The following is a 27855-nucleotide window of genomic DNA, read 5'->3' on the forward strand; positions in this document are numbered from 1 at the left end:
TAAACCTTTTTAATTAGAAAAGTACTTTTTCAGAACAATATGAAATATAAAATTTCATGCACTATTTGACACTCAGACAATTTTTTAAAAGTCATTAGAACAAGATACAAATTAATACACTGTTGCACTTGTCTGTTAAGAGACTGAAGGAGAATTGACTAGGTTCTTATAAATAGAACCTAATTCAGCTATTGAACTCAAATGAGTTTTTGTGTGTTAAACTGTGGGAGTTGGGTTGCAGTGTCTACAGTTGATGTAAGTTACTTCTTCAGAAGTTAGAATGCACACTTGTCAGTTTAGATAGACTACATAATACTTCGAGCTGGTGTTTCAAACAGTTGTATAATTAAATATTAGTTTTTGGAATTTACTGTTTTAAGGTCGTCATTTTTGTAACTGGTGCACTAGGGCTACGGCTACTTTTAACCTATTACAAGAAGCACTAAAACATATAACACACACTCTTGATTGATGTTAAGCTATTTCACTACTATTTCCCATTGGTCCTATTCCCCACTCCCTTTTCTAATATACTAACAAATTAAGCAGTACTTTGTAGGTACCCACATCTCCCTTTTAACTGTTGAAGACTCCATAGCAGAAGCTGTGACAAAGCAAATAGGGTCTTGCTCATCAACATCATGGAAGAAATGTTGGGTAGGTTACCTTTAATCACTTTGATATGATGATGTCCTGTAAACTTACATCTTTACAGCGTTCTTAAAATGTATTTGAAATAAAACAGATATGCTAAAAACAAACTTAAAAGGTAGGTTAAAATTGGCACTATCACAAAATAATATGTAATAGAAAACTTGTACATCATTCCTCATCCCTTAGAAATCTGAGTAAGGTGCTGGCTCAATATTCCTGCCTAATGAAATCATCTATATACAGGACAGGTTCTGCTCAGCTCTGTTTTGGACTGAGAAGGCAAAGCCTAGATTTGAAGTGATATTAAAAACTTCTACTTAAAACAGTAAACCCTCTATTAAACAGAAACCCCTTTCACTCTCTTATTGAAGGAAAAAAAACAACCTAAAATCCCTTGCTTTTCAACTTAGTAAGAGACACTATCAGCAACTGTTATATGTTGTACAGCTGTGAACAGGCCTCCTAAAACTGATACTAGGAAAAACAATCCAGCAACCTGGGGTAGCCAAACCTATATGTGGAAGAATTTCAGCTGTCTCAAGTGCTTGTTCTAGATTTGTTATTGCTGAGTCTCCACAGTGGCTTCGCACAGAATATTGCATCAGGATCTGTCCTTGTTGGCTCAAGACTGTGGTCAACAACTTGGCTTTAGGAGCACAGGGGCCATTTCTATTTTAAGGCTAAAGCCACAGCCATGGTTTCTAGGGAGCCTACCCAATTCTGCAACACATTCCTGCAGGAGTTAAGCACATCACACCTCACCCTTGCCTTTTCTAATATATAAACAGGGCAGCATTTTCATTTAAACACTCCCTTGGGAGAGAATGAACCACCAGTGACAGATCTTAGTAACTTTGCTTAATGGAAGGCACTCAGATACCATGGTGAGGAGGTCAGTATAAGAGGGATCTAACGCTGAACCCCAGTAGCAGGAATAAAGAGAACAGTGACATGGTTCACATTTCCTGGTTCCTTTGTAATTTGTGTGAGGGAAGAAAGCATGTCACTGTGTCCCTTTTGTGTAGGTTTTGTTTTTATCTATTTCAAAGTCAGCTCTCAGGGCTTGTCAGGTAGTGGGTGCCTCCTGCACAAATACATTTCTCCAGCATGGAGATTGTTTATGGCTCATTAACAAAATTCTGCGTAAGCTAAAGCAATCTGGGTTAGCAAGGAGCCTAACTGGTGTTTGGTCTGGGGCAGTTTGGATTACATACCTAAGTTTTGGCTGCATATTATAAATGGGAAAGCAAATGCTTGGGGCATTTAGTACAAGCAAGCAGCTGCAGCCTTTACTTATCCAAAACTCCTGCTAAAGCTAATGTGAACTTTGCACCCATTATCTAGCCACTTACATCTAGACTTAAGCAGCAGTGTTCAAGTCAAGTCCTTAGGTCACAGTTAATGTAGGGCTGATCTCAAGGAGGTAACAAGGTTGACGACTTGAGTCCTTGAACCTGTGGGAACTGGCTTAGTGCATCTCTCATACGATGTAGGGTTGTGCACACATTCTTTTAGCACCAGGAAAGTTTTCCCAGAGGCATGTAGTCTGATCCTGCTTCAACTAAAGGCCCATGACAAAACTCACTTATTTTAGTGAATGGGGTACTGGACCCAAAATATAGAAACTACTTAAACACAGCTTTTTCTGCCTCATTTTAAAGAGGGGTTCTTCCTTTTAAGCCCTCTTCATTCAGTCAGGAAAAATGTCCACTGTTGGAGACATTTGTGGGCAAAATAAAAAAAAAATTTTTAACATGGATCTTGCCCCCCAAAAAAGCTTTCTGCTGCAGTGAAGGACAGTTCTAGCTTAGCAAAACAATTCTATGGACAGAACTGCACCTGGACACTGGAAAATCAATATGAATATTGCTTAGATGATGGGATTTGCAGTTCAAAGTGGGAAATTATACAGTTCTGTGGGTAAAGGGGATTGGCCCCACCCAAACTAAAAGGTGGTACAGGTTGGCTTGGGCCTAATGTTTAAGCCTGACAGATCAACCCTGAGAGGATTGAGTTGTTTTCTGACCCACACCCCCTCCCAGCTCTCCTTCTGCCTCAGGGTTTGTTCAGGGAGGGCATCATGCACTGGTCTTAACATCCACTCCTCCCTGCTGCGCTGTATGTACTGTGGAGTGAGAATCTGCAGCTCCTCAGCACAGACCCTCTACAACACATGCAGTGCAGCATGGTGGAGCACGCAGCCACTCCCACCCTAACCCCCTAAGGGATCGCTTGCTTTCCCACCTGACCCAGACCCAGCACATGTAGTGGGGTCCCTGTAGTTTCAAGTCAGGTAGCAGGGCTCTACAAGGTGGCCCTTTGTTTGTAAGTAATGCTGTCTTTTTCATTTATACTGGTGTAGGCAGGAGATTGGGTTTGGCATTGTTGCAGCTTATGTTGTCTCAGATTTGCTACTCAACCTTCACTACTTTTAAGGAAAGAGAACAGCGGTTGCTAAAGGGAAGCAGAGCATTAGAAACCACTGACATTTAAATCTCACCTAAGGCTGTTTTTAACCTGCTCCCTAAAAAGCTGAAAGTAAATCCCCTCATTGTCCCTGCTTAACATCTAGAAGCAGCAAAGGGTGATCCAGCCAGGAAGGCTAAAGGCTTAGTCTAGCAAAGGGTCACTCAGCATAGAGAACCATAGCCACAGCTCTCTGGAAATACTTTTAAAGCTAAACAAGCCTTTACAGAGAAATTCACATCAATCTAAACAGGTCTAGGAAACTCAAGACAAGTCCCAAAACACAACAAATTCCTGTGTGACAGGTGGGAATGACAGCAGACTTTTGTAAATCCATTTGCCAAGGAAAGCACCTCAAGCTTGACCAATACTAAACATACCAGCGCTGTAGTAATAACAAAAAAGTCAATTGACTCTAGATTGATTAAACTGATGAGGGTGGGTTGTTTTATTTTAAGTGTTCAGACAATCTCTGTGACAGTGAAAACACAAAAGTCCTGTGAACAAGGCCCAAAGGAGCTGGGATGCATGCCATGTCTGAGACTACACCTTCTGCTTCCTAGAGGTGGCAACCTGATCTCTGTGCTTCACTCAGCCTCTACTAAAAACACCAGACTCATTCAGTCTTACCATGTGCTAGCTAGCATGGCATAAGAAACCAACTGGCTTGAACAGAGAAGTCCACCTACATTATAACAGTAACTTATTAAAATATAGCCTATAAATGTAATTTTACAACAGCCATCAGAAGGCTGTGTTCATATAACTTCTACTCACATAGTACTAAGAGCCAGCCATTTGCTCACTCATTTTGTATGTGTGTGTATCTATCTACATGTATACGCATTCATGTGCATTTATTTTAATATTTAATAGGTACATTCCTTATAAATAAGTACCTTTTTGTACTCCATAGTAAGTGCAGAGAGGGTTTCTGCCTCTTGGTGACACACAGGTGTAATGGAACGTTATGCTGGTCTAATACTATTCTGCATCTGACAGAGGCTTCTTTGAGGAAAACCTTGTCTATAATGTACTTTAGAAAAATAAATCCAACTTTTTCTAAATTGACTGTCAGCACTACCCTATAACATGAAGGACAAAAACTTCCTTGTAACTTCCTACCCAATCTCGGCTCACATCCCCTGCACTGTAAACAGAAAGCATGTGGCCACATAGAGCCTGTAAGGGCATAAGAAATAAAGCAGAATTGTAGACTTGCAGCAAGAGCTTTCTAGTTGCTGTGTTCAGGAATCCTGCCTGGGTAAAACATCTCTGAATTAGCAGGAGTTCTCCTGTTGGACTGTGTGCGGTGTGGAGAACTGCAAGTTTGGTGCAGGGTACAAACGAGGCTGTCATCTTGCACACCTCCCCTCACCAAACACATACATACAATAAATGTAACAGCAAGTCTTACTGCAAGATTTCAGGACAAAGAGGACATGGTGGCTAGGAGATCTATCAACTGGCTTAGTCTGTGCCCAAACCAACATACAAAAGCATCTGAATGAGTGCTATTTTGGCCTTGTCTTGGGTGTAAATTAAAAGCGAGGGAATGCATCAAGATCAAAATGAAAGTGTGGAGGGACTCCCACCCATTAGGATGAGGATGGGAGATAATCCTAAATGTGTGTGTATGTACATAATTACATATACCATGAACATAACCTTGGTATGATGGGAAACTTTACCTTCAGACACTGTCCATTTCAAGCAGTCATCAATAAACAATCCTTTGCTTAAGCTTAAAATAGTCTCCCCAGTCCTCCTGGCTTGATTTGACAAAGCCACAAGGCTGATCTATGCCTGTTACGTTTCAGATCCTTAATAGTGTTCACTACCTAAAATCAGTCAAAAACACCCAACTTTTTTAATGGCACTAATTGTCATCATATATATATATAATTCTAAAGCGAAGTTTCATTAGTGTGAGGTCTTGAGTTCTCCTCCTCCAGCAATGCTATTCTTTGTTTGAGCATCCTCACTTGAGTCTCATGCCTCTCAACCATGGCCATCATTTGTGACTCCAGTTTCTTCAGTTTGTTTTGATGCTTCTTCTTTGCTTTTTCATAAGCTGCCACAAGGTTACTGTTAGAAACAGACAGCAATACAAGATCATTCAACAACGCTAGCTCAAGTTAAGCACCTAGAAACAGACACCCAAAATCAGTTGCCAAATTTTCGAAAGTGACCAAGGGATTCCTATCCCTAAAATTTAATATAAAACGAGTCTCACAAGTCAAGACCTTGTTTATAAAAAGTCTCCGCCATAAGAGAACTAATGTTCCTCCCACAAAATAAAAAATTATCAAATGAAAGCGTCAGAGGCCCAAATCATAGATCAGGGAGAACGGGGTCTAACTAGTGAATGAAAGTAGCTACGTCAGAGTAGCTCTTGGTGTTTTATTAGTGCCTGTGGCATTAAAGCAACATATCTAACTGTGATCATTTATTGCGATGCATCACTATACGCTTGCTGCACTAGTGCGCTATGCAGTTCCAGGTTATCGTCTGATATGTGAGGATTGTGGGCCCAATTGTTTGAGGTACTGAGCACCTGCACCTCCCTGGTGTGCGTGTGAGTAGAGGCTGCTCAGTGTATCACCGAGGACTTGGCCCTAGGTGCATATCACAAAGTGCTTTGTTAAGGGGACACTGTCAGGTAGGTATATGATCAAAATGTAGATATTGTAAGTAAAAGATTTATAGAATATCAATGTTTTAATTCAATAATAATAATAATTAATAATTAATCATCACAAATAGTTCAATGGATGAGGTTTTTTTTACTGCTTTTGTCCCCTGACAAGCCTATCCAAAAAGTGTAGGGAATCAACAAAAGTATGTTAGTGCCTGAGAACTAGAAGTTGACACTGATGAGTCAAGTCTCTCCATAGTATATGAAGTACAAAAAGGAATTAAAGTATTTTCTATTCTGAATGCCGCATTATTTATAAGAAGGAAGGTGAATTCTGGAGCAGGGAGGAAGGTCTGGTGGATAGGGAATGGGACAGGGACTTGTGAAACCTCGGTTCAAATCCTAGCCCAGGCATGAACCTGGGCAAGTCATTTAATTTCTGTGCTTCAGTTCTGCACCTGTAAAATGGGGATAATAGTACTTCCCTGTAAGGTAATGCACTGATGAGCGTGAGGTGACCAGGTATTACAATGATGAAGGCCCTATAAGTGCCTAGATAGATCTTGAGAGTGTCCCTTTGAAGTCAACAATGTATTACATTTAGTTGCCAAATGCCCTCTCTTCAACCTCCCCTTTCGCTCAGTAGGAGACACCAAATGGGTGCTGGTTGAAGATCAAGTCTTGCCCATCACGTCACTGGCCAAGACTTTCTCTAACAGGTAAAGTATGGCTCGTGAGTGACAAATTACATGGCGAATGGTTGACTCCTTGAAGGAAGTGGACCAACAACAATTGTAACTCTCAGTCCATCAAAGCCCATTGATGCAGACCGACTGGGAGATGGAGGCACAGTCTGTATCACTGTCAGTGCTACACTTTAAAGTACTGAGTGGGATTATGGAAGGAAACTTGATAATAGGAGAATCTGAAGGGATAAGAAGAGATGCATGAGCCAGCCCAGGGAGGAGGTGAGCGAAAACAGCAATAATTCACAAACATGATTAAACTGAAAATTGTTTTATAATGGATGCCATTTTTAACTGCGATAGAATCTCTTTCTCCCCCCTTCCCCCCACTGGTTATGGGCCACTCAGTGGAAGGATTAGTCTCTTCCCCCAACTCTGACCTTGCATTCTTCGAGACTACTGGCAAGAAGCTGAGGATGTAAAAACTGCTCATTAGGGAAAGGAGAGGATTACAGTGCACTACCAGAATGCAGCAGAAGTCAATGTGTACATCCATTCACTAGAAGATCCTTTACCTGTTTGCCCTTTTCAGGTCATTAACAAACTCAGCAGACTGCTGATGTCTGATTTCGCTGCTCTTTGTGAGTCTTTCTAAGGCATTCACTAACTCTTGCACTCTCCCTTTCAGTTTCTTCTCTCTGCACCAGGATACAAGGAGTGAAAAAAGGAGTCAGTTATCCATACAATTTGGACTTGCAAGAGTATAGATCACATTCAACAAAGTTCCTTCTGTTAGATGTAAAGGAGGAAAATATTTTTCTTTATACTACTTTGATAATGCCGGATTTAGTTTTATGAGGTTAAACTTTTGTTAAATTGATTTTTTTAAAAGCAAAACAGTAACAATTTACATGTAGGATAAAAGAAATATGGACAAACATCAGATCGTCACTGGGGATGGTCTTGTCCACACTACATCTCTCTCATATAAGAGCAGAATGTGCAATATCCACAGTTAGGAAAAGAGATGTATGGAAGAAGATATTAGCGTATAACATGTTCTATATATTATATATTTAAGATGGCAACTCAGATAGTAAAGTAAACACTATAAAGAGAAGTTAAACCTAAAGCTAATATATATAGAAAAATTAAATACAAACATGGTGGACCTAGGATAACTAGGTAATTTGCTAATCAAACATTATTTGTTTTTATTTAAAAATTCTCTTTATTAAAAAAAATTGCAGGAAGACTCGCTACATAAAAGAGGGAGAAATCAATAACTAAAGAGGAAGACTTCACTAGCATCCAAAATAACAATCAGAGTCACATACTGCAGGAAAAGAAAGGAGGGTCTCATGGTTAAGGCAGTTGAGTGCTGCCCTGGAATACTGGATTCCATCCTTTATCTCTGCCTAAGTTCCTGTGTGATGCTGGGCAAGTCACTGAAACCAAACGATTCACATGTGGTCAGTAGTTGTGTGTTTCTCATTTTCTGGGTGCTCAACTTGATTGCCAGGATCTGATTTGTAGAGGTGATGAGCACTCACAGCTGCAAATCAAGTCAATGGGAGCTGTGCTTTGAACATATAAAGTGCTATATAATGGCAAGTACTCTGAAAGATCAAGTGCTTGGTGCCTCAAGTTGGGCACCCAAAATTACTGGAAACTTTTGACCTTCAGCACTCTATCTCCATTCACCATTTGTAAAATGGGGTATCATCAACTTATCACACAGGGGTGTTGTGAAGATAAAGTCATGGTTTTGAAGCACTCAGATAATATAGTGATGACTGCCACTGAAAAACCCAAAAGGAAATTAATAATTCTGTCTTCAGAGCAGGGTTTGAATAGCATTCAATAAATAAGACCCAGGGCTACACAGGGCGAACAGTGAGGAGAAAACAAGATAGTGAATAGGTGCTCATTACATTCATTCTGTGCACTGCATGCACAAGGTCTTGTGGAAAAAAGGAGTATGTCATGTAATTAGAGACTGCATAGTTCTAGCATTTCCTAACTTTTGAGTCCTTTGCAAACTTAATAATGTTCTTTTAACATATGTTCATTACACACACACAAAGCTATCATGCTACCAATGAGACTATACAATTACCCACTGTAGTGACTAAGAGGGGAGCATGGGTATTTTTCAGCATAAAGTATCAAGAGCTCTTAGGAGCAGCTCTGGCATTGCATTTAGGTTATTTGCTGCCAAGGGCATCTTTAATTTCTAGACACAAAAGGTGCTGGAACCCTGAATTCATACAGTGCACAAATACTCAAAGGCATATCAGACAACCTACCCAAGGCTAGAGATTAGGTATGCTGTCTGGTAAAGACACTGTAGTGAATGTGTAAAATCAAATCCCTTGTTAAAACTTTTGATTGTGGGCCTGCCTGCCTCCTGAGATCTGCTAAAATAGTCTCCATTTGCTGTAAATGTCCCTTTTTCAGCCCAAATTGATCAACAGTATTTTTTTAATTGCACTGACATTTTGAGCTTTATTGTGAATTCCATTAACTTCACCCCACTTAGGTTCTTTCAGCTACTAAACTTTATTTACACATCTATTTTATTTGATTTATGCTTCTCCCATTTCCCCTCTGGGCTATACTGGTCCATGGTTCCTAGGACAGGGGCACGCAACTTCAACCGTGATTCCAAGGGCTACTTAGTCACCTGAAAACTCAAGGGGGGTTTTTGCAGATAACTTAGAAATTAGCTGATCGGAGTACTGTATCTAATTCCTTTAAAAAAAAAAAAAAAAAAAAAAAAAAAAGGATTTAATAAATATTAGACCCACTCAGCTCTAATACTAACATATTCTCACATCTTGTGTCAAGCCACTTAAGGAACACTGGTTAGGTTTAAAATGTTAATGTATATGCTTTGTTACTAATTCTTGAATACAACAATTGAAACAATTATAGAAAAATCTAGATTACTTCCTATCACTTTTTTGCAGTTCTTCAAGCTTGGAACAGATCATTTAACTTTGGAAACGTCCTACTAGGGCAAGGCATCTGCCTTAGGCTCTAGAGGCGCTACCTCACTACAAACAATAGACTAGAAACTTACCTTAAACAGGAGCGAAACTGACACTTTCACGTCACTTTCACAGTAGTGCCAATCCCAAATGTTTAAAAATCATGAATCAGACTTGCCAAAAATCATGAGATTGGCTTTAAAATCATGAGATTATGTACAAACAACAAATGTGTGGTTCTTTTTAATTTGCCTCCCACTTTTTGAGTCTTTAGGGTGCACTGGGGTCACATTTTGAAGCTTTCTGCATAGCCACGAGGACTAGAAACTTCATTTTTCTTTCAGAATGAAGGTTGAAATCATCACATATCCAAGTGACTCCAGGAGCTGGGGCTTTAAGGAAAACAATCATCATGAGACTTGACAACGCTGCTTTTACGTCTGTTTAAAGGCGAGTTACTTTCCAGAAGGCTCTAAAAACACAACACTACAGCGACTGAGGTGCAGTTCTCACAGGAGACTACTTAAAACCAAACATCAAGAAAATTCCGTATTTTAAAGTTGAGGGAAAAATCCCCCAGACTTGCTATATCAGGATCACTGCAGTCAGAAAAGGAAAATAAACAGGCACAGGAGCTCTGGGCAGCTGTTCCTTTAGAAAGAAAGTTGGAGGGTCAAATCTTCTAGTCCTTAATCAATTAAAACTTCTATTGCCATTAGGGTGACCGGACAGCAAGTGTGAAAAATTGGGATGGGGGTGGAGGGTAATAGGAGCCTATATAAGACAAAACCCCAAATATTGAGACTGTCCCTATAAAATTGGGACATCTGGTCACCCTAATTGCCATCAGTACCTCCACTCACAGATACAAACTTCACAGTGAACATGTGATAACGTGTGGTCAATAACTACACACTTCATACTTAAATATCTGAGCCATCTTATCCAGAGTTACATATCTTATATGCATTGGCTCAGGGACTGGATTTTCTGGCAGTACTGAGCACACAGATGGTGCCCAGTGAATAATGCAAATCATGACAATAATTGACGACTTTATGGACTCTGTGGATGCAGTTTCTGTTCTTTGCTCTGAAATTGGCCTGAATACAGCTGAAAAACTCTAAGAATTTGAGGCGTAAATACATCTGATACTTATAGGACACTTTCTCATTCCTTCCTTTTCTCAAAATCAGAACAAAAAATGACTGAACAAAATGGTTTTCAGTTAAAATGTAAAACTGCACAGCAGCCATTGCTGTAAAATCCAGCGTGGGGCAGAACCTGCCACCCCTTGGGAGTTAAGTGATCTCCTCTCATCTGACTCTCATTCTCCATCCTTCCTAACCTCTGTGCTGCTTTTCATGCTGTAAACCATGACATCCATCCTAGGACCATTTGCTGGAGTCTCAGAACTGGCCACCTTGGTTTTTCTCCCATCTATCAGAGTTCTCTTTTTTTGCAGCATGCAGCAGAGAGAGAGGGAGAGGCTGGTCTGCTGGATAGGGAGCTAGCCCTGAGAGACCTGAGTTCTACTCCCCCCATGGACTTCCTGTCTGACCCAAGGCCAGTGCTTTAAGGACAGAATTTCAAAGGCTTTTAGGCACCCAAAGATGTAGCTAGATATCCAATGGGGTTTACAAAGCACCAAACCTTCTAAGTGCATTTGAAAATCTCACTAGGTGCCTAAATACCTTTGAAAATCTGCCCTTTAATCTGTATGTGCCTCAGTGCCCCATCTGTACAATCACAGAATATTAGGGTTGGAAGAGACCTCAGGAGGCCATCTAGTCCAACCCCAACTAAATCATCCCAGCCAGGGCTTTGTCAAGCCGGGCCTTAAAAACCTCTAGGGATGGAGATTCCAGCACTTCCCCAGGTAAAGTGCTTCACCACCCTCCTGGTGAAGTAGTGTTTCCTAGTATCTAACCTAGACCCCGCCCCCCAGCAACTTGAGACCATTGCTCCTTGTTCTGGCATCTGCCACCACTGAGAACAGCCTAGCTCCATCCCCTTTGGAACCCCCCTTCAGGTAGTTGAGGGGATAACTGCATTGCTTTACCTCACCGAGGGGCTGGGAGGAGAAATAGGTTAGATATTGTGAGGTGCAGCCTCAGATATTATGGTGATGAGACTACATAAGTACCACAGGTAGAGTGGAAACTTCTCTATACACTTAGCCCTTTCCTGGGTTTGACCCCTTCTTTTTACCTATGCCCCCAAATGACCCCTTTTCTGAATGTAACCTAGGGTCAGTGCTTTGCTGTATTTTTCCTGAATCCCCTGTTCTCTCTGAAACAACCCCTCAGCCTTCTCTCCCCTCCACGGAGGGATTCCTCTTTTAAAGGCTAAACTTCTATACCATTAATTTAATCACCAGCCCTTTCTTATCTTAATCACCCTGCCTGTGTTTGTAAACAAAATACTGACTCCCTGCCCCAGAGGCACCTCTCCTCTACAGAGCTTACATTTCACACTAATGCTGTGCTGTAGTTAAGAGCTCCACCTGGGAGCATGCATGCCTCCTGTATGAAACTCAGAGAGTAGCTCCCATCTTCCCCTGCCCCTGCAATTGGCGCCCTTTTCCTAGGTCCTTAATCCATGGTGTCCAATTTATGGCACCGCTGATAAAGTGAGGTTATCGGTTTAATCAACAAACCCAAATTCTTCATTACAAGTCTCTGCTGTTTATGCTAGAGGCATCATCATGATACGAAGTTTCCAACTTCCAAAGCCACAAGGGAAATCCAAAAGTTATGGCTGCAAACAAGACACAGTACTGACCCAAGCTCCATCTGTCCGAATGTGGTCATTGGGCAGTGGTTATTCAACACTCAAGGTTGTTTGGTAGGGCTCCCCACACAATGTAATTCTGATTTTAACCCACAGAATTTTTTGTTTACTGTTAGCCAAAGAAAATATTCCATAATTTGTGTATATAGGCAACATACAAATTAATGCTCTGTGTGCTTTGTACCCCATTGTACAAATGATGTAAGTCACTGTAATTGTAATAGTGTATGCCACCATACCAAATGTACACTCGACCCCCCACAATGGCAATGTTACTTTCTCTTACACAGCTGTAAAATACAGAAGAGCTTGAATTCTAATCATGCAATAACATCGAAGTACAGTTCTCTGAAGAAAAGGAGTACTTGTGGCACCTTAGAGACTAACCAATTTATTTGAGCATAAGCTTTCGTGAGCTACAGCTCACTTCATCGGATGCATTGGATGAAGTGAGCTGTAACTCACGAAAGCTTATGCCTAAATAAATTGGTTAGTCTCTAAGGTGCCACAAGTACTCCTTTTCTTTTTGTGAATACAGACTAACACGGCTGCTACTCTGAAAAAAGTTCTCTGAAGGTCACTGTAAAATACCACTTTACTCAACAGATCTACTCCTTGTGTATATTGAGTACCATATCCCTATTACAGTGACTAAAATAAATTTATACTGTTTCCTCCTGCTAGCCCGACAGAGCCAACACAACAAAGTGTGTCAGAACTGGAATCTAGTTCATCTTGTCATTCATTAACAAAACTATTTAGCTTTGTAATTGAAATTTAGTAAACAGTGACACCTGTACAACTCTACTGAGTGCTATGGGGGTTATACAGGTGTCACTTCTGGCAGAATCTCACTATGATGAGGTTGCACAGGTGCTTAACTGGAAAATAGTGGTCACTAAAACAGGTGTGAAGACATGATTTGGCCAGCAGAACTATTGACTTTCTGGGCCTAGGTTGGGTTTTCAAGGATCACAGTTAGGAAACAAGCATATTTTTAATTGTAAACTGAACACATCTGATACATAATCACTGAGAGTTGTCAAAGAATAGCATTTCTCTAGAGACCCTGTCCAGTCTAGATCTGCATCTTAATAGAGTTGAGGAATGAAGCACCTTAAAGACCATTTGACACCAACTTATCACACTGCAGTGTGTGAAACCTTTTGAATTCCTCTGAGACTACGCTGAGATTTTCTGGAATTGCCTCAACCAGACCACAGTTCCAGCGCTGGCCTGAAAGTGGCAGCATTTTATAACCACAGAAAGAGCCATTTAACATGCTAGTTTAACGAATTTTAAATCCATCTTCAGCAGCAGAAGGGTTTTGCCAAAACAAGTCAGGGAAAAATTGAATGCTAGCTACTTATACCAATGTATTGTTGTCAAGGATATACGGTTAGGTTAGAATGAGAGGGTGGAAAGAATCTTTGTTAAAAGTCTTAAAAATTCTTTGCTGTACAGACTCATGCATATTCTTACGTTTCTAGGGTGGTTTTTTGTTGTTTTTTTTGGTGAGGAGGGGGGTGGGCATGGGCCTAAGGACCATCACAAATCTCACCACTTTCAGCTTCCAAATGCCCTTGCTTTAATACTTAATACAAACACGCAGCAGTATACAGATAATAGTTTATCTTAGTTAAGCAAAACAACCTCCCCCCCATTTCACCTTGGGGAGCGAATCAGAAATGAATGAACAAGACATTACAGAAGTTAGTCACATTGCTTTAATGCACTTTTGACAGGTGCTCTGATACCACAATGTTAAGAGCCATTTAAGAACCTGAACAGAGCAGGGAAGAGATTGAGTGTCTGCCTGCATTGGGGAGGTGAGTGGCTGGGGACTTCGAAAGGGGGAGGAGGAGATATATTTATGCTGGCCTGTGACACAGCATGAGTAGTAGGTGAGGTAGGACGAATATATATAGTAAGTAAAAAAAGAAAAAAAAATAATTCAGGCCCATTTAAAATCAAGAATCAGCCAGAAAATACTGCACTGAAACAAAGACCTCACTGCAGCAACTTGCATAGTAAGGAACTCCGCAAGGTGGCAATTCATTTTAAAGTTGTCAACACATCACCTGTGACAGAGGCTCAGTGGACAGCTCCTACTGAAGTGCTAGGGAAGAAATGATGAAAAGTGGAGTTTCTTTTAAAAGATTTCTAGGAGCTTTTCTTGCACTGTGAGCAAACAAGCAACTGACTTACTTCTGTTATTACATAGTGGGTTTTTTTGAAAATCCACTTTGCCAATGAAGGAAGTTCTCAACCCATACACTCTGGATTCAGTCTGTACCTCTACCTTTCCTTCGTCGTTACAGGGAGGCTGCCTGGGAGAGGAATTGTATTAGCACATCTCCTGCCTGACCTATCCTCAGTACCTCCTAGACGGGTCAAATTCTTTTCAGGTGCCAGCTCTGAGTCTCCTGGGCATTCAGGGGCTTTCGCACTGTGTATGCGGCACCCCCTACTCCTTCCACACTTACTGCCAATAGGAGCCTGCAATGTGGGTTGCACCAGTGAAATAAATCTCCTAATTTGTAGTGGCAGGATTCAGGTAGTTGTTACCTTTTCCTGAGATACTGCGGTTCGCTGAAAAGGGCATCAAACCATCTGCCCTTTGCAGGAATTCTCGTGAAAGACACCACAGCAATTTGATGGAGTGAAACCTCATGAACCCCTGAAAACCAATCCACAGGAACACTTCTGAATTCTGAGTACCTGCTATATACTTATTTATTATTACATTCCATTGATTTCAATGGACCTTCTACAGAAAAGTGCTGCTCAGACATATGGACACTGAAGCAGCAGCAAAAGCAAAGAGATAGATATTCATCTAACATTACTAATTTGTTTTGGAATTTGAGAAACCGAGATTTGTTTGCAGACTGGCTGAACAATCAAAACACATGAATTCAAGTTCTCTCCTCCAAGGTGTTGTATTTTCCATTTTTACCAGTATGCCAGAGACTTCATCACAGCTACAAATGCTGGTAAATCTGCAGTCTCTCTAACACTTTATAAGATCTTGTGAAAATATTCTCTGCGCCTTCAGAATTTCCTTAGTATCTACTGTTCCCCAATTAGCTAAGAGATCCCATTTTGGCATGTGGAAATCCTTCTAACATTTGTGCCCTTCCATGCATTTGTTCTGTAGTTTGTATCGGAGTGATAAGGAACTTGGAGGTGCACTTTGCATTTCATTAATGCACTAAAGGGCTATATGCATATATGGAATTTTGAGCACAGCTTCACTCTCCTGATTGCTATTATAAATCAACAGAATATGAAGAATCAGCAAATGCATGTTTAATAAAACAGAACACGTTAAAATAATTGTGCTATTTATAACACAGCATCTTTTCAGAATGAATCTATGGTGGGTGTCTGTAGGTTTATATTTAAATGAGAGAGAGAATGAACTATTTTAAAGGAACACAAACTTGTACACACCCTAAATTCAGTAGCTGTTTCAACCTTACAATTTGCTTTTGTTTAGCATTCTGAAGATCAGCATCACCTCTGCTCTCACCTCCCACACCTTCCTTTTCCAATTGATCCTGCAGCAAAAGGGAGTTGAGAAAACATAGCAGTGGCACATCACATCTTGTGTGAGATGCATGCAGAGAAAACTCGTGCATGAGTGCACTGACAGGGAATGAGCCTGTGATCAGAGATATGCCTGCAAGCCAGTCTCGTAGGAGACAACGGTTCTGTTTCAATTAGTTAATAACTCCCTGCTGCAGTGAACAGTCAGCAGGGAACTGAACAAGTCATTTGGGAAAATCCCTGCCTGCAATGTTCTGAAGGAAAATGTTCTGAGTATGTGTAGCTCACAGGCCTAATGCATAGCAACAGCCTCTGGAAAACAGTACCACTTATTCATTAAAATTACTGACATGGTAGTAATGGAGTATCTTGGTTTACATTTTTAAGACCAAAACAATTGCTGAGTGGAAGTAAAGTGGATAACTGCTGAGTTGCTTTAATGAGCTTTGGCTCAGGCTTATGGAATGGTTTCAGTGGAAAGGCTAGTTAACAGGGCCCCAATGTTTCTCTACTTTCGTACATCTAGCCACATGAAATGCTCTGAATCCAATTTGGGCAGAAAATCCCAAACCCTGGTCCCACACAAGACAGAGCAAACTTTTTGAAGTTTTCTGTCAGTTTGGTCTCCCCATACTTGCTGCAGGTTTGGCCCAGGATGTCTTACCCCACTCACTGTGCCTGCTTATGAGGGCATGAAATGCATCGTCCAACTTCTGTAGGACAGGATGACACACACTTGTAGTTTCTGATTCAGCCACCAGCCATTCCATATGAAGCTCTCCTCTCCTCTAGAGACCACAGGCAATGGTATGTTTAAAACCATTGCAGCTGAATCCTCGTTCCATTAGCAGCTTAAACTAACAACCAGTGCCAGCACTGCATGTAACATCCCTAAACCAATTAAACAGCACAGCTACATTGGCCACTCAAGCTGCGACGGGTAATATGGAACACAAAAGAAGAGGGCCACACAGGAATATTTGCTTCCTTAATAGCAACAGTAACAAAATACCCCTAAAAAGCTAGAGGGGGGAAAAAGTCTTTTCAGATATGACATTTGTCCAGCTCACAGGTGTGTTTGGATCAGCAGATGCCTGCAGTGTTTCCTCCCACCAGTTTGACTGTGCAGAGGAAAAGGAAGAAAGGTGTTTAAAGTTTGTCTTGCAGTTGTATGCAGGAGCACTGCACTATTCTATGTGTGGCCTGATGACCAGAGGTTCAGAAGTCACAGTTCTCTCAGAAATCCATGGGAGCTGTGGTGGTTTGGCACCTCTAAAATAGGGGCTCTTCACAATAATTAGAGAGGAGCATAATGGAGGCACTCCCTGGCCAAGCTTCCCTGCACAGATTTGTCCTGACCTGGAGCTTTTCCAGTTCTGGGCTGAGTACAGATCGACAATTCTGTCAAGTTGTATAGTTGCTTAGTGATTTGGGCAACTATTCTGTGGTGAGCAGAGCTACTCATTCTAGTTAAAAAACAAATGAGAATGATACTGGTTATTGGTGAAAAATGACAAAATAGCTCCCCTCTCCCCCAGGCTCAATGGACTAAGGGAAATCTCTTGGGCCAGTGAGAGACTGGATAATGGTCGAAGCATAAAAGGGCAGGGATCCTTGAATTTTGCAGATGACTATGTCATTGTGACCTCACTGCATCCTGTCACAAAATTTGGTTCTGAAATGCTACCAAGTTCCAAGCCCCTTGATCCCATTAAATGTACACTATAATTAGGTCAAGGAAAGAAGTAAATGTGAAATAACTCTACCAAAAAGGAGCAGACAAAATGCTGTGGGAAAATTGACAGGTTGTTTTTTAATATGTAAAAGCTTTATTGACATCTGCATATACGGTTTGAGCTGCAGTATGGCAGAAAGGGACACTTCACTGTGGCACTATTTAATTGTCACTGTTTCTTTGGATCATTACAATATGCTGTAGTTTCACTTTCCTCTTTTGATCTGCAAGAGCAGGCCTAATCTGTGTTCAAAATAGGCCTGAATTTTGGAGACACTTATATCCAGGTCAGGACCCCAACTTCATGACTGGATATCACTGTCATCAAGAGCTGAACCTAAACCTCAAATCCAAACAGCCATGAGTGGCGCAGAACACGGAATCCAAACTCTGCAGTTTGGTCCAAACGTAATTGGCATTATGTGAAGAAATGGCCACTATCATGATTCAGCACAGCTTTCTGTGACATTGCTGATCTCCAAATACCAGGGCGCTGCTACTGCAACAAGCATGGGGATCTCTTTGGGGAGTCTGTAAGAACGTTACTGTCTCTCACTAGGAAATTATAGAAGCTATAGTGAAACGAGACAACTTTTTTAACACACTAATGGAAGTGTCCATAGCTCCGGTTTTGAGGTGGGTGGAATAATGATAAATACTGAGCAGTGAGAAGTAATCTCGGACCAGAACATCTTTGTAAGTGTGTTTAGTACTGGAGGAGGGGCCAGTGTTTGACACCCCACAGATCATAGCCTCTTTATGCACAGGACTAGCACAGCATGTGCAGTGGCACTGCCCGCTTCACCGTACAGCCTCAACTCTCTGCTGCTAGGCTAGTCTCCACGCCCATTCAATCCTTGGCCTCTCTGCTGAGGCTGTCGCAACAGGGGCACCAAGTAGACTGGTGGCTTTTGTGAGTGGACACCAATCCACGGGACTGAGATCACTGACTCATTTCACACAGGCCCTGAGTGGCCATCAGATGTAATGACTTTTGGCAAATATTGACCTGGTCTGGATTTGAAATGGTGACAGGCTTTGTATGCCATTACCAATCCCTGGAGCCATCAGTCCTCCTGGCCAAGCATTTTAATAAATATAAAGAATTACAAAAAATCCACGCAGACACCAAAGCTATTATAACTCCAATTTTGTTGTGGATGGTTAAAGAATGTGAGAGGGCCTAATGCATCAGAATATTGCTGTATGGGCCTAAGGGGATGCAGAGGTTCTCATCCATTTTTCACAGCACTATAGGAATCAGAGACTAAATAAGACCCAGTTACATCATCTTATGCATCTCCCTGCAGGCAAGTTCATTCCCTACAGGACATTTTTCTCATTTCCTCCTCCCTGCAGAGTAGCTACCATAAGCATTCATGGCCTGATAATGCATTAATTAAGTATGAAGTGAAATGGACAAAGCTACAGTCTTCCCTCCTGCAGCTGGAGAGGAAAGCACAGCAGGGAGGCATGTACTACTTATGGGTCCCCGCAGAGACTGTGTCAGCATCCACCGCCGTGCTGAGCCACCACTATTCCTGTCAGTTGGGAATTCCAACAAATCCTCTCTTACAGCCCTGGTTTCTGGCATGACACACACAATGTGATGCCATCAGGCTGTTAGGAATATTTTTTCACTCCATCCTGAACACAAGATATTTCCTGCCAACAATCTGTGCGGCACCATTACTCATTGTCTTGAGACTGTCAAATGTCTTCACTTTGGACACCCGTCAATGCATTCTATTAGACCAGGGGTGGGCAAATTTTTTGGCCCGAGGGCCACATCAGACTTGCAAAACTGTATGGAGGGCCGAGTAGGGAAGGCTGTGCCTCCCCAAACAGCCTGGCCCCTGCTCCCTATTCACCCCCTCCCACTTCCCGCCCCCTCACTGCCCCCCTTAAAACCCCCGACCCAACCAACCCCCCCCTGTTCCTTGTCCCCTGACTGCCCCCTCCTGGGACCCCCCGCCCCTAACCACCACCCCCCTGTCTTCTAACTGCCCCGACCCCATCCACATCCCCACCCCCTGACAGGCCCCCTAGGGCTCCCACGCCTATCCAACCCCCCCGTTCCCTGTCCTCTGACCGCCCTCTGCTCCCTGACTGTACCTGGGGACCCCCTGCTCCCCGCCCCCTTACCATGCCGGAGCCAGCCACACCGCCGTGCTGCACAGCAGGAGTGGAGGGCCAGAGTGCTGGCAGCGCGGCAAGGTGAGGCTGTGGGGAAAGGGGGACAGCAGGGGAGGGGCTGGGGGCTCAGGGGCTAGGCAGGATGGTCCCGCGGGCACAGTTTGCCCACGTCTGCATTACACCATAAAAAGAGAAACAAAACAGTGCTAAAAATATATTTTGGGGAATGGGGCAGATTTACATTCAGCCGGAACTTGGCATGAACATACAAAGCAAGACGGACAGATAGACAGACAGCCCGCCCCAGTCTATAATAGTGGAAACCTGGTAGTCCAAATGTGACTTTATAGCATGTAACTTGCAGATTACTACTACTTTGCGTGTGGCTTGTTTATAGAAGAGAAGAGGAAAGAGGTCTACAGTGGAAGCACATTAGATGGAGTTTCACAGTGTACACAGCCCAGGAGAAACTATCAAGTTGATTCCAAAGCAACTGTGACAAGGAAACCTGTAAAACTGGTACAAATAAAAATATGCACTAACACAACAAGGTAAGAATATGATCCTTTTGTTGGATCTCCCCAAATCATTCATTTATGAGCACTACACTGACATTTTAGGGAATCCCTAGGCCAGGTGGGTGGATTTCAGAAGCTAATTCCAGGGTCAACCCTGTCTGGACACAGCAAGAGGTTAAGCAATCACTACAGCACTAAGCACATTTGGTGGTGATGCTGCTGCAAAACTAGCTACAGGCCATGAAAAAATAAATGCTTCCAGATCATTATGTCAGTGTATTTTTTTTCAGCACAAGACGATCTTCCTCTGCTTTTTCACAGGAATACACTATTTTAAAATATAATTAGCATTACTTCAATAGAGAAGGCCCCCATATGCTCTGCAGCAACTGCATAAGAAAGATCATTTAGGGAAAGCTGTAGGTTTTGACAGCCAATAGGAAACAGCTGGTGATTTTGGCAACCAGGAAGGTGCGGGAAGCGGTTGGACCTGTAACACTCTGAAGGTGTTTGAGGCTTTTGGCCATAGGGAAGAAATGTACCTCTTCTTTCCCTCTCACTTGTGGGCAGGTTTGGAGGTGACTGCATTTTTGGGGGATGTGACCTTCTTTTCCCCTCTTAGGAACCAGCTATCTCAGTGCCCTCAGTATTCACCATTGTGTCTAACACCCATGGATAATAAGCACAATGGCTGGATGTTTCTGCTAATAGGAGTAGCACTGAGCAATGTCACTATTAGGTTCCAGAGATAAATTTCAAGAGATTTTCCCTCCCAGGTTGTTCACAGACTCAGGAAGTAAGCACTGCTTCAGTTCACTTGCAGCTTTCATTTCAGGGGTTATCTTGGCAAACCTAAGAGCAGAGTATATGTTTTTATTGTAAATGAGAGCTGACAGTCTGATACACAGTGCTTATTCATTTATGAGCACTACACTGACATTTTAGGGAACCCTAGGCCAGATGGGTGGACTTCAGAAGCTAATTCAAGGGTCAACCCTGTCTGGACACAGCAAGAGGTTAAGCAATCACTTATTGCTTAAGCAATGCTTATTCAGGGAGTGGAGTCTTCACAAATTTCACTGATATGGACTCAGGGAGTACAGGAGGCATTGATAATACATTGTCCTGAGATGCAAGTGGGAGCAGGACTGAGAAATCTGCACACCAGCTCTCAGGGCATAAGTCCTCCCCCAAGTCATAACTCAGCTCATAGTGGCTGTTGTTATGCACACACAAACATTGTTACAGTTGCATTAATGAGGAAAAGGTCCTTTTGTGGATGCACAGTTACGTAAACCTTATTTAGATCTCTAAGGTCCTATCTACACTGAGATCAAAACCAAGTTAAGTACAATGATATAGATCTTTTTAAACACAGCTGTTGCCAATCAGGGTTTAGCATAGTTTCCCTCAGCTCTGGGGATAGGACTTTTTCTCTGAGAACTCTCTTGAAAATCAACAGACTACATAAGGCGGTTAGCCTATGGCCTGGTTCGGCTGGCACAGTTCTCAGTACAAATTCCTGTCCCCACTGATCATGGAAATCGTGCTGGAGCTCAGCTGGCAGCAACCATCACATGTTACATGTTGTAACTAACTCAGTCCGATTTCCATTATACAAAGAGCGTAAGCTCCTAACTTTATGAGCAGTTTAATCTGATTATTTTTTCTTTCCCCTCCTACCCAATTGGCTGCACTCGCTATCTGTTTGCTAGGCCCTTAACTGGAAATCCATGCTAATTGACTTATGGCGCAGTTGATAAACTGAAGTTTTTCTGTGTTTAGTCAGCAAACCGCACTTCGTGACTCTACTCAATCTCTACTAGTTAAGGCCAGTGGTCCCATCTTGAAACCGGGGAGCAAAAGGCAATAAAATTCAAAAGCTACAGCTGGAAAGAAGACACGCAATGATGACCCAGCTCTCAGCACCAGGACTGTTTTCCATTGGGCTAAGGCAAAAGGCTCTTGGATAATGATTACTCAATTCATTTACCCAGCCAGGTTTTACCCAATGGAACACACCCTCACAAACAAATTACAATTTTTTAACCACAACATTTTTTGTTTACTGTACCAGCCAAGCTAAATATTCAGCAACTGCAACTTTGAAACTAGGAAGCAAATAATATTAGCTGTATTGATTTTACAGTAGTAATGACCTTACATTTATATAATGCCTTTCATCCTCAGGGATCCCTGTGTACATTACATACTTAAAACACTGAAATGAAATAGTCTCTGGAGTGAAACATAGCAACTGTCTGATAAGCCACACCAACACTATATACAGCTTTTAGGCCAGAAATGCAGATGAATATATTTTTCAAACTAAAGCAGTTAGTGTAATTTTAGGTAGGTAGAATGTAATTATCATAGTAGGAACTGGGAAGTTGGTCTCTTGCAAAAAAGTTCTATGGGATTGATAAAGACCAAATCTTTACAATTGGAGGCTGGTGTAACGTGCATATAAATGACATTTAGGCAACTAAGTAACCATTTTCACTTTAAGTCACCACATACACTGCACAATTACAATCATTACATATGAGAATATATAGTAGGTGTGCAACCTCATATGGACCTCAGCTTAAAAGTCTGGCTATTAATGAAAAAAGTTGTCAAGATATCAGTTTTGTATCTCATCTGAAAGCCAAAACTTCTCACAAAACAGCAATCTTATCACCATGCCATGGCACTGGTTTGGTACTCACTCAGAGGGTGAATGTTGCTTTTGAAAACTACTCCCTGCAGCACCTAGGGGTTCTTCAGTGGTCTCCCATCCAACTACTGACCTGGGGCTAAACCTTCTTAGCTGGAGCTCTGGATTCTAATCCTAGCATTACAACAGGTTTCCTGGTGACCTTCAGCAAATCACTTAACCTGTCTCTGCCTCAGGTTCCTCATGGGTAAAATGGGAATAACAGCATTTCCCTACCTCAAAGGTTTTGTGAGGCTAAAATTCATTCACATTTCTGAGAAGTTTAGGGACCATGGAGATGAGCACCACAGAGCAATTTCTAAATTAAAAAAAAACAAGAAAGAACAACAAGCAGAAAACAAACCGTAAGAAAACTTTAGTCCTGGTTTTTCCTCATGGGCAAACGTCTGAAGATCCCTACAAAATGTGCCAGATCAAAAGATACAACCCAGAATGAAATCTTACCCTAGGATTGTGGAATAAATAATGTCTCCAGGAAGTGGAAGAGGGTGCTTACCGTCTGAGTGCATTTGTTAGTTCTGCAGCCAGTTCACTGTCGTTGTATGGTCTCAGCTCAGCTAGGGTTAATGGTGTTGGGGTCCCATCTGTGCATTCCTGAGAAATGAGCAAGATTGCCTTACTAAGAGTTACTCATCACCTTAAGGGGGGGGAACTATGAGCACTTTTAAACTTACAACTGCTTTTAAAACTGAGCTAAAATTAAATCAGTATAAACAACACAAGTGTCATGTAGAAACATCAATGCACCAAGAGATGGGTCAATGCATTATATTCCACAGATTCACCCGATGTTTTACAAACCATCACACAATAATAAATAATTTGCAGAATTCTGCTATAGAGCATACATTCTCTGGTGTCTTATTCCACTTTTGACACCAGGTTTGAAGGGAAAAAGCACAGTGAGCATGCAGAAATTCAAATGATGTGTAGTCAAAAATACAGAAGGACACTTCTGTAATTTCTTTTTCTGCTGGGGCTTTGTAGGGACAGAGGAACAAAGGGACACAGCAGCATAGGTATGGGATTATAGAATTTCTAGGGTATCCCTATTTCCTTAGAAAAATTATAAACCTAAAGATAGCAATACACAGATTTTGCTAATTTAAGGGGAAATTATTTTCTCCCCAACCACTGGTACCTACCTGCATTGTGAGGGGGTTTTATAATGAAATCTCCAGTCATTTCCTAGTGAAATGAGACTAATGTATCTCAGTTTATTTCTGGATTTCACAAACCCCATAACTATTGACTTTCAAGGAGATACAACAGCCAGATGACAATAAAGTTGGTAATAGTAGCTAGTATGCTAGTGCCAAATGATTGTCATCTTCCCAGAATTAATAACTGCATTTTGCTCAAGGGACATGGGCTTAACTTTGCAGTGTCTGCAAAGTGCTTAGAGATCCAGGATGGAAGGTGCCATATAATTAAGGGTAAGATTATGTCATGGAGGTCACAGAATCTGTGACTTCCATAGACCTCTGTGACATTTTCCGCTTCAGCCCAGGGGCGGTAGGGCTGGAGCTGGCAGCCAGCAGGGGCCCTGGAGCTCTCAGCCGCTGGTGGCGAGGGGACCTCAGAGCTCCAGCTGTGGGCAGCTCCCACAGCTTCAAGCCACTGTGGGCAGCGGTGGGGACTCGGGCACTCTCAGCCACCATGGGTGGTAGAGATCCTGGATCTCTGAGCAACCACAGGCACCTGGGGGACCTGGGAGCTGCAGCAGCAGTGGGTGCTGAATCCGCGCCCCTCCCCCTTCCCTCACCCACCCCCGATTTTGTCAGTTATTTTTAGTAAAAGTCATGCATGGGTCATGGACTTCCGTGAATTTTTGTTTATTGCGTGTGACCTGTCTGTGACGTTTACTAAAAATAACCATGACGAAATCTTAACCTTACATATGATACGTGACAACTGGAAGAGGGAGAAAGGTGCGTGTATGTAGATTGGAGGGAGAAAGCAGGGATGATTAACATGCTTAAAACTGGTAACGACAGGGAGATGAAATATCTTTAGTTATGTTTACTCTGATTCTGGAGACTGGCATTAATTCCTGACCTTGCCCAATTTGTCTTTGCTGCCACTACTGGTGGAGCTGAGGGATCTCATTTTCTGTTCTTTTTGCTCTTCTACTTCAGACTTCAGGTGCTCAATGTGAACTAGGTAGGCCTGTTCTTGGGCCTCTCGAGTGCTAAGTTTCAACTCCAGTGCTTTCTTTTCTTTCTCTAGCAAGTACAGTTGTGCCTTAAGCTCCGCCATCTCCTCCTGTTGGGGACACACAGAAGATCACATCAAGATACCACTTCACAGAACTGTACACAGAAGGGAGACAGAGTCTTACAGTGAATGAATCACACTTGTGCTGCTTGCCAAGGTGGGGCTTAAATTTGATTTTCAGTGAATTTTTAATTTAGGAATCATTCATACGATTCAAATGTATTATCTCAACAAAGAACATTTACAGACACAGGCAGCAGTAGAGAATTTTCTGGTGTAAATATATTATTGGTATTGAATATAATTATGTATTATATTTATAAGTAAAAATAACCACAGAAATGTTTGAAAAGCTATCCCCTTGAACCATAAGAGATCCTACTCAGAGAGAAGTCTGAACTGGTGTAATATATACTTCTTTTAGCCACACCATCTTGCACTCAGACTCACAGGACCAAATTCACAGGTGATGTGTAAAGGGGCAAGTGGTATGCTGAAAGCAGGTGTGAAGATGTAAGACAGTCTGTCAGTGTAACTTATCCTAACTGTTGAGAGGTTCGGAAAAAGGTGAACATTACACTAGTTTGTCGCCTCTCTGAATCTGACATACAGAAGAGATACTGATACTTTACAAGGAAGCTTAATTGTAAAAGCTTGTTCCTGCAGATAATTCTCCTGCCAATCAGATGGTTACAATATTGCTGCCAACTTTCTCAGAACAAACCCTTGTTGTACGTATGTTATAACGTCAGTGTGTCCATTCCCCATGCCCACAAATCATATCTGCTCTCATACACCATCTGAACATATCTAGAAGTACAGCAATTCCTTTCTATATGGCTTACTCCAGAAACGCGGCCACAGTTTTTACCTGAAAGCATATTCTGAGGCCAAAAAATCTGGAAGGGGTGTCATATTAATCCAAAGAATCTTACTTTCCCAGCATGTAATCCACGGTCAGCGAAGAATATATCAAAACATTCCACTGCTTATTTAGTTCGATTAACACTTTTGTAGAGGCAGGAGAAGGGCAATACTCCCTCTGACCAAAAGCTCAGTGCTCAGACTGTGAAAGGAGGCAGTGGACATAAGTCTGATAGAAGAGAACCTTGTATCATTCAGCAGGGCTGGTCTAACTATAGGCCAGTTAACTTAACATCAATTCCAGGACAAATTGTGGGAAGGCTGATTGGGATGCAATCAGTAAAGAATTAAAGAGTGATAGCACAATTAATGCCAATCAACATAGTTATATGGAAATAGATCTTGTCAGACAAACTTGATATTTTTTGATGAGATCACAAGTTTGGTTGATAAAGGCAACTTGCTGACATATTATACTTAGACTTCTGTAAGGCATCTGACTTAGTCCTGCATGACATTTTGATAATTTAGTACAGTGAATTTTTTGTTAATGTAGCCAATATTAAATGGAGTAAAAACTGGTTAACTGACAGACTGCAAAAAGGAACACTGTGAATGGGGAATCATCACCCAACAGGAGTGTTTCTAGCGGGGTCCCACAAGGATCTGTTCTTAGCCTAGTGCCATTCAATATCTTTATCAATCATCTGGAAGAAAATATATAATCATTGCTAAAATTTGTAGGTGACATAAAAATTAGTGGAGTGGTAAATAATGACAGGCAGAGGTCAGTTATATAGGCAGACCTGGAGCACCTAGTGTCATTTGAACAATGTGTTTTAATATGGCCAAATACAAGGTCATATATCTAGGAATAAACAATGTAGGTCACATTTATAGGATGGGGAATTGTATCCTGGAAGGCAGTGACAATGAAAAGGACTTAGGAGTCAGAGTGGATACCCCGCTGAACAGGAGCTCCCAGTGCAACGGTGTAGCTAGGAGCGTGACCACAGTTCTCAGATACTTAAAGAGGGCAATATCAAGGAGGAGGAGGGAGGCTGTGTTACCTCTGTATAAAGTATGAATGTGACAATTAACTGGAAAGGTGTCCACATTTCAAAAAGGATGTTGGAAAATTAGAAAGGGATCAGAAAAGAGTTACAAGAATGACTCAAGGTCTGGCCTAATAATGAGAGACTTTAAAAGCTCAGTCTATTTAGTTTATACCAGCAAAGGTTAAGAGGTGACTTGATCTTAACATCTGTAAGTCTGTAAGTACCTACACAAGAAAGAGATTTCTGCTCTCTTTAATCTAGCAGAAAAAGGCATAATGAGATCCAATAGTTGGAAGCTGATGCTAGAAAAATTCAGACTTGTAATAAGGTACAAATTTTTAACAATGAGGGTAATAATTAACCACAGGAACAACTTGCCTAGGGATGTGGTGGATTCTTCCTCACGTGAAATCGTTATATTAAGACTAGATATCTTTCTGAAAAAATACACTATAGCTCAAACAGAAATAATGGGCTTGATATAGAAATTACAGGATGAGGTTCTTAGGCCTATGTTAAGCAGGAGGTCAGACTAGATGAGCATAATGGTCCTTTCTGGCTTTAAAATCTGTGAATCAATGCCTATTGCTGAGTGAAGAGTGGTGCCCATGGACTCCAAAGAGAGTCCCTCCCACCAATTTTCCTAGATTAGGAAGATGGTGGCTGTGAAGTGGAGCATCAGAGGTGTGAGGATAAAGCAGGAGGAAATAGGAGGGGTTGTTTCTCAATGTTGTAGAAAGCTCTCCGCCCTACCCCCCCAAAAAATTATTCTCAGTGGAAGGAGAGGGAGGAAATCAAATGCAGAATTGAGGATATTGATACATAT

At 41.7% G+C, this 27855-nt stretch overlaps 1 protein-coding gene across 6 annotated transcripts in view; it reads right to left on the minus strand.

The window, feature by feature from the left end:
• Positions 1-3: 3 nt before the first annotated feature.
• The window catches only part of MCC (MCC regulator of WNT signaling pathway), a 348703-nt gene continuing 320851 nt past the window's right edge, over positions 4-27855 (minus strand). For all 6 annotated transcript variants that reach the window (XM_043546969.1, XM_037901552.2, XM_043546967.1 and 3 more), the window contains 4 exons: positions 24949-25155; positions 23387-23484; positions 7020-7142; positions 4-5208 (listed from right to left, as the gene is read on the minus strand). In XM_043546969.1, the coding sequence (XP_043402904.1) occupies positions 5028-5208; positions 7020-7142; positions 23387-23484; positions 24949-25155 (609 nt within the window). In that variant the 3' untranslated portion in view covers positions 4-5027. The remainder of the gene's footprint in view (positions 5209-7019; positions 7143-23386; positions 23485-24948; positions 25156-27855) is intronic.

The sequence above is a fragment of the Chelonia mydas genome, chromosome 5 (genome assembly GCF_015237465.2).
Source record: "Chelonia mydas isolate rCheMyd1 chromosome 5, rCheMyd1.pri.v2, whole genome shotgun sequence".
Classification (NCBI taxonomy): domain Eukaryota; kingdom Metazoa; phylum Chordata; order Testudines; family Cheloniidae; genus Chelonia; species Chelonia mydas.